Source organism: Salvelinus sp. IW2-2015, linkage group LG28 (genome assembly GCF_002910315.2).
Source record: "Salvelinus sp. IW2-2015 linkage group LG28, ASM291031v2, whole genome shotgun sequence".
In the NCBI taxonomy this organism is placed as follows: Eukaryota; Metazoa; Chordata; class Actinopteri; order Salmoniformes; family Salmonidae; genus Salvelinus; species Salvelinus sp. IW2-2015.
Window position 1 is genome coordinate 3,866,688 of NC_036868.1, and position 12,459 is coordinate 3,879,146.

Here is a 12,459-nt window from a genome sequence, read left to right on the forward strand (position 1 = left end):
TATATGGTCAGTCTGCTGCAACCTGCTCTCAGCGCATTTTGTATTATTCTGTATGTAAATCCGAGGACCTCCATTTAGTATGATATGTTACATTTCGTATGATATGTATTAATTTGTAGATGTCCATCATCCATTCCATATGATATGTTACGAATTACAATTTGTATGATATTTTGCAAAACATACAATATGTAACAATTCCAATTTGTTGTGACTAACGTTAGCTAGGTGGCTAGCTGGTTACGGTTAGGGGAAGGGTTWGCTAAAAGGGTAAGGGTTAGGGGAAGGGTTAGCTAACATGCTAAGTAGTTACAAAGTAGCTACAAAGTAAGTGAAAAGTTGCTAATGCGCTAAAATGCTAAAGTTGTCACTGATGAGATTCAAACACTTAAGGCTGGGGTGGATGGGTGGGCGTATAACACGAAAGGTTGCGTTTTTGAATCTCATCAGTGACAACTTTAGCATTTTAGCTCATTAGCAACTTTTCACTTACTTTATCACACTAATTTGATGGTCCCGGTTTTACATTTACTATGAGACCAGGCTGCAACTCCACAAGCTTCAGAGAAAACATCTGTCTGAGTTTGACCAAATAATCCCATCATTATTGGTCTCTTCAGAGATAGCGACTAGAAGAGAGTACACATGATAATTGATGGCGCGAGCGTAGGACATTTCACTTTATGCTAAACATGAGATGACTGACACGAACATGTGATCCAATGCCACGAATATTTGCTTTTGCTGGCTTTTAAATGTTGAGTCGGATTCAAAAGTGAGGTGATCTACCTTTTCCTGAATTTGTATCCAAAATGATCTCACTGAACTCGTCAGAACGCACAGATGTGTGTGGGAACCGGACTGTCTCTATTTTCTCCTCCAAACTCGCACCTGGTGCTGATATAGGTGTGGGAATTACAATCCTGTCAATCGGTGAGTTGGACTTCGTTATTATCACTTTCATATCTGATCATCTAGAAAATGTATCCTAGAATATAGACACGCTGATGTTGATGCCTAGTTGATTGAGATTTATAGCACATGTTATTATTATTTTTATTTTAGTGGTCAGGTTCTTCCTACAAATTACACGTTAGAATGAACCGTGCGCTATACATGATATTAACGACTTTGTGGGCAATAGTAAATCATACAGATGTATGTGTAAAATATTTGAAATGTTTGTTTCAAAGACTTTATTCATATTTTAAAGTATTTCATGTAGCTTATTGGTGGAATGTAAGTTATCCACAGTACTATGTATAGCCACCTACATACAGTATACTGCATTCGGGAAGGATTCAGACCCCTTGACTTTTTAAATATTATGTTACGTTACAGCCTTACTCTAAAATGTATTAAATCGTTTTTTTCTCTTATCAATCTACACACAATACCCCATAATGACAAAACAAAAACAGGTTGAATTTTTTGTGTGCAAATGCTGAAATCTGAAATCTCACATTTATTCAGACCCTTTATTCAGTACTTTGTTGAAGTACCTTTGGCAGCGATTACAGCCTTGAGTCTTCTTTGGTATGAAGCTACAACTTGGCACACCTGTATTTGGGGAGTTTCTCCAATTCTTCTCTGCAGATCCTCTCAAGCTCTGTCAGGTTGGATAGGGAGGGTTGCTGCACAGCTATTTTCAGGTCTCTCCAGGGATGTTAGATCGGGTTCAAGTCCGGGCTCTGGCTGGGCCACTCAAGGACATTCAGAGACTTGTCCGGAAGCCATGCCTGTGTTGTCTTGGCTGTGTGCTTAGGCTCGTTGTCCTGTTGGAAGCTAAACCTTCACCCCAGCCTGAAGTCCTGAGTGCTCTGGAGCAGGATCTCATCAAAGATCTTTCTGTACTTTGCTCAGTTCATCATCCCTCGATCCTGATTATTTATGTATTTCTTAATTCAATTATTTCACTTTTAGATTAGTGTGTATTGTGAATTGTTAGATACTACTGCGCTATTGGAGCCCGGAACACAGGCATTTAGCTACACTCTCAATAACATCTGCTAAATATGTGTATGTGACCAATAAAATATGATTTGATTTGATTTTGACTAGTCTCCCAGTCCCTGCCGCTGAAAAACATCCCCACAACGTGATGCTGCCACCACCATGTTTCGCCGTAGGGATGGTGCAAGGGTTTCCTCCAGACGTCACGCTTGGCATTCAGGCCAAAGAGTTCAATCTTGGTTTCATTAGACCAGAGAATCTTGTTTCTCATGGTCTGAGAGTCCATTTTCTTAATCTTTTCATCATCCTTTCATTTGTCTCTGTGTCAGGCCAGGAGGTTGGTGGCACCTTATTTGGGGAGGACGGGCTCATGGCAATGGCTGGAGCGGAATAAGTGGTTTCCATGTGTTTGATGCCATTCCATTCGCTCTGTTCCAGCCATTATTATGAGCTGTCCTCCCCTCAGCAGCCTCCACTGGTGTCAGGGGTGTTATTTGTACCTCTATTGGAATATCTGACAGTCTTATTGTAGAAACAGAAATCACACACTATCAAAGTCTTCTTCCTTTAGGGTTCAGTAGTTCATGTGTTTGTTGTACGGGCCTACTTCATTTCAGTATTGCGGACACATGTTATTGCAGACATGGGTTATTATTTTGAGTCACCTGAATGCCTTATTGCCTGGAACAGCTACTATTTCAGGAAATCCATCACTCTCTATCCACGGTGACTTATGGCTCAGTGGTTCCTTAGTGGTGTATTCCCTCTGTGTCCAGCAGAGTTATTTCTCACACCTCCTCTGTGATGTTTACATAGTGAGTGAACACACTACAGGGGGTTAGCTGTGATTACCAGGCAAAAACCTTAACAGTAGAAAGGTCATCCGGTGACTGGTGTCTGTCTTACAGGAACATGATACTGTAGGTCTTATATAATGTCAGGTGTAATACATGGAAGCGTTGGTTTAATATTTCAGACAGGTTATATTCAGGATCCATTCTGATCACTGCTTGAGGAAACTTTCTTTCTGAAGATACCTGTGGTTATTGCACCAGATCTTACTGTATATATTCAGACTACCATGAGAAATTACATGTCAGAATGTACGGTGCCCTATATTTTGACATGATCAAACCAAATCAATATAACATTTCCAACATCCCATACACTCTTATCCCTAATTGAGAGAAAACTTTTATTTATTTTACCTTTATTTTAGCAGGTCTCATTGAGATTAAGGTATCTTGTTCAAGGGAGCCCTGCATCACACAATTACACAACAAATGACACAATAGGAAATACACAAGAAAATAGAAAAACCATTCATGAAAAACAATCCAACGATAGACCATATCAATCATCACTCTCTTCTCCCATCTCTATAGAGATTCTTTGTATCCCCTTTCTTGTCTCTCTTCCAACCAGTGCTTCTGTCCGTCCTCGGCAACGGCCTGGTGCTGGTCATCTCCTACCGACGGAGGAAGAAGATGGTGGGTTCAGAGCTCCTCTGCGTCAACCTGGCCGTGGTAGATTTCCTATGTTGCATCTGTTTCTACCCGCTGTCCATTCTGTCATCGTTTAACCATGCCTGGCTGGGGCACCACGTCACGTGCGTCTACTACGGTCTGGGCTGCTACATATTCGGCCTGTGCGGCATGTTCACCATCGCCGCCATCAGCGTGACCCGCTATCTGAAAACATTCTATAACCTGGTCTATGGTGAGTAGAGCCTAGTCTAGTTGGAGGGGGGGCAGCCTGGTCTATGGTGAGTAGAGCCTAGTCTATTGGAGGGGGGGCAGCCTGGTCTATGGTGAGTAGAGCCTAGTCTATTTGGGTGGGGGGGGCAGCCTGGTCTATGGTGATAGAGCCTAGTCTATTTGGAGGGGGGCAGCCTGGTGTATGGTGAGTAGAGCCTAGTCTATTTGGAGGGGGGCCAGCCTGGGTCTATGGTGAGTAGAGCCTAGTCTATTTGGGTGGGGGGGGGGGGCAGCCTGGTCTATGGTGAGTAAGAGCCTAGTCTATTTGGGTGGGGGGGCAGCCTGGTCTATGGTGAGTAGAGCCTAGTCTATTTGGAGGGGGGGGGAAGCCTGGTCTATGGTGAGTAGAGCCTAGTCTATTTGGGTGGGGGGCGCCCTGGTCTATGGTGAGTAGAGCCTAGTCTATTTGGATGGGGGCGGGGGGGGGGGGGGGGGGGGGGGGGGGGGGGGGGACAGGCTGGAGTACCAACCAGTTAGTTGGGTTTGCATGTTTGGGACTATTCTATTGGTTTTGTTGTACCAGGCAAGGTCAATATTACATTTACATTTTAGTAATTTAGCAGATGCTCTTATCCAGAGCGACTTATAGGAGTAATTAGGGTCAAGTGCCTTGCACAAGGGCACATCGGCAGATTTTCACTTAGTCCTGTCGGGGTTTTCGAACCAGCGACCAACATATTTCACAAGGCTAAGTGAATGCTAGACTCCCTACAAGCTTACCCAACCTAGCTGCTGCACACTACACAAAGTACAGATACCCCCAAAAATTACTTAAGTAGTACTTTAAAGTACACTAATATATCTTAATTTATATTCAACCTCCTGAGTCAATGTTACAGTCACCTTTGACAGTGATTACAGCTGTGAGTCTTTCTGGGTAAGTCTCTAAGAGCTTTCCACACCTGGATTGTGCAACATTTGCCCATTTCTTTCAAGACATTATTCGAGCTCTGTCAAATTTGGCTGTTGAACATTGCTGGAGAACCATTTTCAGGCCTTGCCATAGATTTTCAAGTAGATTTAAGTCAAACTGTAACTCGCCACTCAGGAACATGCACTGTCTTCTTGGTAAGCAAATCCAGTGTAGATTTGGCCTTGTGTTTTAGGTTATTGTCCTGCTGAAAGGTGAATTCATCTTCCAGTGTCTGATGGAAAGCAGACTGAACCAGGTTATGTCAGCTATTATGCCATATTATGACCGTGTCATAACGTGTTATGATGCTGGATGTCAAGTAAAGTGTAACCATATTATAATAAATGACAATATGACATGATCATACAAAGCGGGCAACGTCCTGCTTACAGACATCAACAACGACAAACTTAAAATCTGCGAAGACTACCACTACTACCACTACTGTTGTTGATGATGATATCAGTAAACAGGAAATCACCACTCTGTATGATGATGTCATGCCTTCAAAGCTCTGTGGTTTAAGAGCCCAGTTTTTTCTCTGTGGTATATTTATAGGCTGTATTTATAATGTATTGCATACACATTTATAGGTAGTTATACAGGCTTGATCTCTCTCTTGTTGTAGCACCATCCCTAGGGTGGCTATAACAGAATGCTTGCTGCCCTGTTCTGTATCTAGGGTGGCTATAACAGAACGCTTGCTGCCCTGTTCTGTCCCTAGGGTGGCTATAACAGAATGCTTGCTGCCCTGTTCTGTATCTAGGGTGGCTATAACAGAATGCTTGCTGCCCTGTTCTGTAWCTAGGGTGGCTATAACAGAATGCTTGCTGCCCTGTTCTGTCCCTAGGGTGGCTATAACAGAACGCTTGCTGCCCTGTTCTGTATCTAAGGGTCTGGCTTTATACCAGAACGCTTGCTGCCCTGTTCTGTATCTAGGTGGCTATAACAGAACGCGTTGCTGCCTGGTTCTGTAACTAGTGGTGGCTATAACAGAACGTTTGCTGCCCTGTTCTGTAACTAGGGTGGCTATAACAGAACGCTTGCTGCCTGTTCTGTAACTAGGGTGGCTATAACAGAACGCTTGCTGCCCTGTCTGTCCCTAGGGTGGGCTATACAGAACGCTGCTGCCCTTTCTGTCCCTAGGGTGGCTATAACAGAACGCTTGCTGCCGCTGTTCTGTTCCCTTGCTCTGATCTGAAAGACATTAAAGACAATATGGGCAAATCCACCTAGCCTATCACAGGTAAGTGTGGAGGTGCTGTAATACTACAATACCTTGGAAACTAAATGAAGTGCCTATGAGAGGGTGCTAAGGATCGATTTGGATTTGACGTCTCCCTGTCTCGCTCTCACTTTGTGGTTTCAAAATTAAATCAAATTTTTATTTGTCACATACAATGGTTAGCAGATGTGTATGCGAGTGTAGCGAAATGCTTGTGCTTCTAGTTCGACAATGCAGTAATAACCAACGAGTAATCTAACCTAACAATTCCACAATACTACCTTAATCACACAAGTGTAAAAGGGATAAAGAAATATGTACATAAAGATATATGAATGAGTGATGGTACAGAACGGCATAGGCAAGATGCAGTAGATGGTATCAATACGAGTATATACATATGAGATGAGTCATGTAGGGTATGTAAACATAAAGTGCATAGTTTAAAGTGGCTAGTGATACATGTATACATAAAGATTTCCATTATTAAGTGAGCTGGAGTTGAGTCAGTATGTTGGCAGCACCACTCGAGTAGTGGTGGCTGTTTAACCAGTCTGATGGCCTTTGAGAATAGAAGATGTTTTGCAGTCTCTCGGTCCCTGCTTTGATGCACCTGTACTGACCTCGCCTTCTGGATGATAGTGGGGTGAACAGGCAGTGGCTCGGGTGGTTGTTGTCCTTGATGATCTTTATGGCCTTCCCTGTGAATCAGGTGGTGTAGGTGTCCTGGAGGGCAGGTAGTTTGCCCCCAGTGATGCGTTGTGCAGACTCACTACTCTCTGGAGAGCCTTACGGTTGTGGGCGGACAGTTGCCGTACCAGGCGGTGATACAGCCCGACAGGATGTTCTCGATTGTGCATCTGTAGAAGTTTGTGAGTGTCTGTGTCTGTCTGTCTGTCTGCCTGCCTGCCTGCCTGCCTGTCCTGTCTGTCTGTCTGTCTGTCTGTCTGTCTGTCTGTCTGTCTGTCTGTGTCTGTCTGTGTCTGTTCTGTCCTGTCTGTCTGTCCGTCCGTCCGTCCGTCCGCCCGTCCGCCCGCCCGCCCAGTGGCTCCGGAGTGGCGCAGCAGTCTAAGGCACTGCATCTCAGTGCAAGAGGCGTCACTGCAGTCCCTGTTTCACATCTAGCCGTAATTGGGAGTCCCATTTGGCGGCGCACAATTGGCCCAGCGTCGTCCGGGTTTTGCTGTGGTAGGCCGTCATTGTAATAAGAATTTGTTTTTAGCTGTCTTGCCAAGTTAAATAAAGATTACATTTAAAAAATGTAATAATAATCTCTCTCTCGCTCTCTCGCACCCCTCTCTCTCTCTCACTCTCTCACACACACCTCTCTATCTTTCTCTCTCCCTCTCTCTCTTTGTCTCTCCAATTAACTAGTAGCAGGGCTTTCCGCTCTCCTGTGTTAATTGTAAGAGACGAGTAGGGTGCTCAGCCCTGAGTACTGGGATCAGGTGTGGATTAGGACAGGAGATGAGGGGAATAATACCACGGGACAGTCATCAGTCAGTCTTCTTATCTCAGTCGGGAGCCTGTGAGATCGATTGGTGCTCTCTAAATACCATCTATGTGTCAGATCAATGGAGACCACATAGCATTTKTTTTGGAGAAATGGCCTTATGTGCCCATGGACTTTACATTTATGTGCCATAACTGCAATATTTTTAAGCCAATATTCTATAAGACAGGTATTCAAGGTATTCAAGCAATAGAGAATTTGAGGTGCGGTACTCAGTACTGGTGTGTTCTGGCCCAAATCAAGCACTGATTAATCACTGAATCATCCAAACACAATAACAATCCCAGATGTCACCCTCCCTTTAAGAATATAACCAGGCGATGGATGTCTCTTTCCTTGCAGCAGTCTGGCTGGATGGCGCCAACATCCGGCTGGTGTGCTGTGCCTCGTGGCTAATCGCCGCCGTCTGGTCCTCCTTCCCCTTGTTCGGCTGGGGCGAGTACGTCCCCGAGCCCTACGGCCTGTCCTGTACCATCGCCTGGCACAGCTACCACACCTCCTTTAAAGACGCCTTCTACGTCATCTGTTCCTTCTCTTGTTTCATGCTGGTGCCCGTCCTGCTCATCGTGATGTCCCAGATCCAGATCCTCTATAAAGTCTATCATTTCACCTACGCCTTGTCAGCCCGGGGGATCCGGACCAACCTGCGCCATGCCGAAAAACGTCTCTCCATGGTGAGAAGGGTTTTATGTCCTGCTTAAAGAGGAACCAGGGCAATGTGCCTGAACCTCTCTGACTCAGTTGAGGACTGTCTGTCACAGTGCATACGTCTTTCACTCAGGGAGAGCGGATGTAGAGCTTACTGCAGCGCTAGATAGAACTTTTACCTCCTGTCACAGTGAACATAGTATCTTTATATTTGATACAAGACCAATCGATTGTCAGATATTCCATACAAGGTTTTCACAAACAGTACCACCCCAGTCAAAAGTTTGGACACATCTACTCATTACAGGGTTTTTCTTTATTTTTACTATTTTCTACATTGTAGAATAATAGTGAAGACATTAAAACTATGAAATAACACATATGGAATCATGTAGTAACCAAAAAAGTGTTAAACAAATCTGTTCATCCTGTCGTATGCTCTGGCATTATACAGTCTGGATGACATCTTATGTCATATGTTATTACATGCTACATAAGAGTCTACATACGAGATGTTATAACAGGGTGTTATGTCATTTATTAACCTCTGTGTCACATTATTACATTGAATGGAATGATGTGCGTCATAACCATGTAATATGCCCTTATAGAGTGTGCACATACACCTTTAAGTAAAGTGACATTCATTTGAGGTGGTATAAAACAGTTATGAATGTGCTTATACCACGGGATGAGTTGAAAGTATCACAAAAAAAGGACACGTTATAATAACCAATAACACAAAATAGAAATAGAATTATAAAGGGCTCGATTTTGTCATTCTAAGCATATGCAATGTGTCTGCTTCTGACATAAAATAAATGTTTGACTTCCACACAAAATTACTTTACTTATTTTAGGTTTAAGGAAGTGTGTAGGCCGCATTCTTTGTTGTAGAGTTATGTATTTATATCCGCCTGCTCAAGACAAATTCAGCCATTGCTTTGCCAAATACACGTGTATACGACAGAGGACGTTGACATGGCCCTAGTAAGGTCTGGGTGGCTGTCTTCTGACTTATAAAATGGTGGGAAATCAATAAAATCAGTCATGTAAATATATGCATATTTTTTCAAAGTAATTCTAGTACCCAATTTCGGGGACTGTCAGCTTAAGAGGCTAGTTTGCTAGCTACGGAAGGAATTAGCTGAGGGATGGGGCTGGAGAAATGTAAACACTCCAATGTATAGACAGAGCTATGGATGCAAGGATTGACCATCCATGATATCAAAATTATAGTGGAACAATGTTTTGAGGCTATTTTTTGTGTTTACTTTTATTTTGTTAACAAACATTTGAGTAAAACAAGCTTATATTTTGGGTTCTGATGGGTTACTACAGTTGAACTAAACTCATGAGGCATTTATTCAGTTATATTCTTCAAGGATTAATGGGTACTTATCATTCATTTATAAAGAGATGTCGGCTCATCATGTGGCAAACCTAGTTACAGTAGCTACAGCAAATAGCATGGATAATAAAAAACAATAGTTAGCTTGAGTTAAATAACGTGTATTATGATGAAAAGGTAATTGTGTTTAAAGTGTACGTGAAAGAGGATGTTAATGTGCAATGTGCTACAGAGTACTTTTTTTCATTCCAAAGGGTGGCTACTTTGAAGAATCATAAATCTAAAATATATTTTGATAGGTTTAACACTTCTTTGGTTACTACGTGATTCTACTATTTCATAGTTTTGATGTCTTTTGACTGGTGCTGTATGTTCTTTGAGAAGTTTAAAAGATTTATCAGGCTTGTGACTATTTCTCTACTACGGATGTCCTTTGTCGTTTCAAATGCTGCGTTTACACAGGCAGTCCAATTCTGACATTTTGCCCAATTATTGTCAAAAGAGCAGATTAAAAAAAAAATCTGAATTGGGCTGCCTGTGTCAATGCAGCCCAAGGCACGTATGCCATTTTTGGGCTGCATTTTGCTCAGTAAAGTCAGTACAGAAGTCAGTACTAGTGGTGTCATTAGGTAGGCTTGAATTAGCTGCATATACAGAAGCCAACTCTAACGTTGAAAGAGTTGGCTTCAGTACATACTGTATATTTGAATCTACCCAATGATACCAGTTATTGTATGAGAGCGTACGAGATAGAGTTGGATTTAGGCCTCCCGAGTGGCGCAGCGGTGTAAGGTACTGCATCGCAGCGCTAGAGGCGTCACTACAGACCTGGGTTCGATCCCAGGCTGTGTCGCAGCCGGCCGTGACCGGGAGAACCATGAGGCGACGCACAATTGGTCCAGTATCGTCTGGGTTAGGGGAGGGTTTGGCCGGCTGGGATGTCCTTGTCCCATCGTGCTCAAGTGACTCCTTGTGGCAGGCCGGGAGCATGCACACTGACTTTGGTCGCCAGCTGTACAGTGTTTCCTCCAACACATTGGTGCGGCTGGCTTCTGGGTTAAGTGAGCAGTGTGTCAAGAAGCAGTGTTGCTTGGCGAGGTCGTGTTTCGGAGGACGCATGGCTCTCGACCTTCGCCTCTCCCAAGTTTGTATGGGAGTTGCAACGATGGGACAAGACTGTAACTACCAATTGGGGGTAAAAAGTTAAATTTAGCAAATAATGTATGGATTTGGGTCTAGATATTGGACACAACATAATGTCTCTGTCGTCCCCCTCAGATGTTCTTCTGCATCAGCCTTGGCTTTGTGACGGCCTGGGCTCCCTACGCCGTTGTCTCCTTCCTCTTCATCTTCCACAAGGACAACAGGTACATGGCTCCTGGGGGCTTTGTGTTCCCCGCACTGTTCGCCAAGAGCTCCCACGTCTACAACCCCTTCATCTACTTCTACTTCAACAAGGCCTTCCGTCAGGAGCTGCGCTGCCTGTTGCGCTCCTTCTGCCCCCGGTTAGCCGGGAACCGTGTGGGGGTCCGCTCTGCCACGGGCCAGGAGGGACTCCCCGGGGGGCCACATCCCATCCAGATCCAGCTCCAGGAGCTGGGGATGTCTGGAGGGGGAGTCCTAGGGGAGGAATAGCAGTAAGGACACYGGGAGCACACTTTGGGGCGATCTCCTGCTGAGTGTCCAAGATCAGAGTGACCCCCTCGGGTGTGGACCATAGACCTGTCCAGTGCTTGACTTGGGCAGGAGCTCACCGGAGCTGAGCACCAGCACCTCAAATGTTCTACTGCTTGAGCTCCTGTTCCTCTTATAGAATATGAACTCAAAAGTATTGTGGAGTTCTTGCACCTAAATATGAACAGTATTGGCACCCAAAATGAGTACCGGCACCTATTTCAATCCAAGTCAAGCACTGGCACCTGTCTAATAGTTCCTTCCTATCCCCACCTGAACACTGATTGGATGATGAGAAAGAGAGAGGGGAGTGGACTTTGCAATAGGTTTGCTATAAGTTGAAAAGTGAATCGGGGTTGGTGCTCCTGAGACTGAGGCTTAATCACATATCAGTCCCTTCCCCTCATCCCTCATCCCTCCATTTGCGTGTTCACACGTGCCTCCACAATATGCACACGTGTCTGACAGCTAAGGGAGTGAAAATGATCGAAGGTGTAAGGGCTTATTAGCCACTTTAACTGAGCCAGCAAGTTACATGTTGCGTTTATATGTTTGTTCAGTATATATGCCATGTGCATTTTGTTCGTGTCTGATTTTGAGATTTGACACATGTAACAAATGAAATATCTCCCAAATTAAATGTTTGACTGTTACTGTAAAATGACAAGGGGAATTTGTTCATTTGAATTTCATGCTTGTTTTATTATTTAAATGTGGAACATGAATTACATAATTTAAGTCACGAGTGTGTCCTGAAGTTGATGGGTTTATTTGATCCCCTTGCCACTCTTAAAGTCACCCTCAAAGTCCTTCTGCAGAAGCAGTGACAGGGTGCTACCATAGGAGGGCCAGTGAGACCAGAGACAAAGAGCTGAGGCCACAGAACCAGGAAGAGGCCAGCAAAGACTCCCAGCCAATAGGAAGAGCTCAGCATAATGGTATGGTAACACACAGACAGCACTGGACTAGAGTACAAGATGAGAACAAGGAGTAAAAACATTTTTGTCTTTTAAAAACTCAAATTCGCCAATTCTTAATAGCATTTCAGTCCTAAGTGGATTTATAAGAATACCTAAATTGTAATGAAAACAACATGAAATCAGTGGTTTATGTATTAATCTTGTCCACCAGCTGGCTTGCTTTCTCTGTCTATATGGGGTAGCAATTGAGTTGGGGGACGAGGTTATGTACTGTTTGTATAGTCAGTCGTGTAATGTAGGGTAAACACAAATAAATGCAGTTTACACACTTTTGGTGGGGTGGACAGTTTACCCACCTTTTGAGAAAAATGCTTTGAAAGTTTAGGGAGCGTAACCTTTTTTCACTGCCACCGGTAATCAAAGCTTACCCACCATTTTTTTTTACCACTAGGCTACATCACTGGTATAGGTGATGACACTTTTAAATGACTGGGCTAAACTATGC

At 43.8% G+C, this 12,459-nt stretch overlaps 1 protein-coding gene across 1 annotated transcript; it reads left to right on the top strand.

Annotated features, from left to right (window-relative positions):
• Nucleotides 1-812: 812 nt before the first annotated feature.
• opn8c (opsin 8, group member c) lies at nucleotides 813-10,995 on the top strand. Its single transcript, XM_023973566.1, has 4 exons — nucleotides 813-933; nucleotides 3,379-3,672; nucleotides 7,704-8,035; nucleotides 10,639-10,995. Exons 1-4 carry the CDS (start codon nucleotides 813-815, stop codon nucleotides 10,993-10,995), a joined length of 1,104 nt encoding a protein of 367 aa, XP_023829334.1.
• The last annotated feature ends 1,464 nt before the right edge of the window (nucleotides 10,996-12,459 follow it).

Bases quoted from the DNA above. Each gene is read 5' to 3' on its own strand.
- opn8c (XM_023973566.1), top strand. From the start codon at position 813: ATGATCTCACTGAACTCGTCAGAACGCACAGATGTGTGTGGGAACCGG. The intron at 3,673-7,703 runs GTGAGTAGAGCC...CTTTCCTTGCAG, and splicing joins ATTCTATAACCTGGTCTATG to CAGTCTGGCTGGATGGCGCC. The intron at 8,036-10,638 runs GTGAGAAGGGTT...CGTCCCCCTCAG, and splicing joins CCGAAAAACGTCTCTCCATG to ATGTTCTTCTGCATCAGCCT.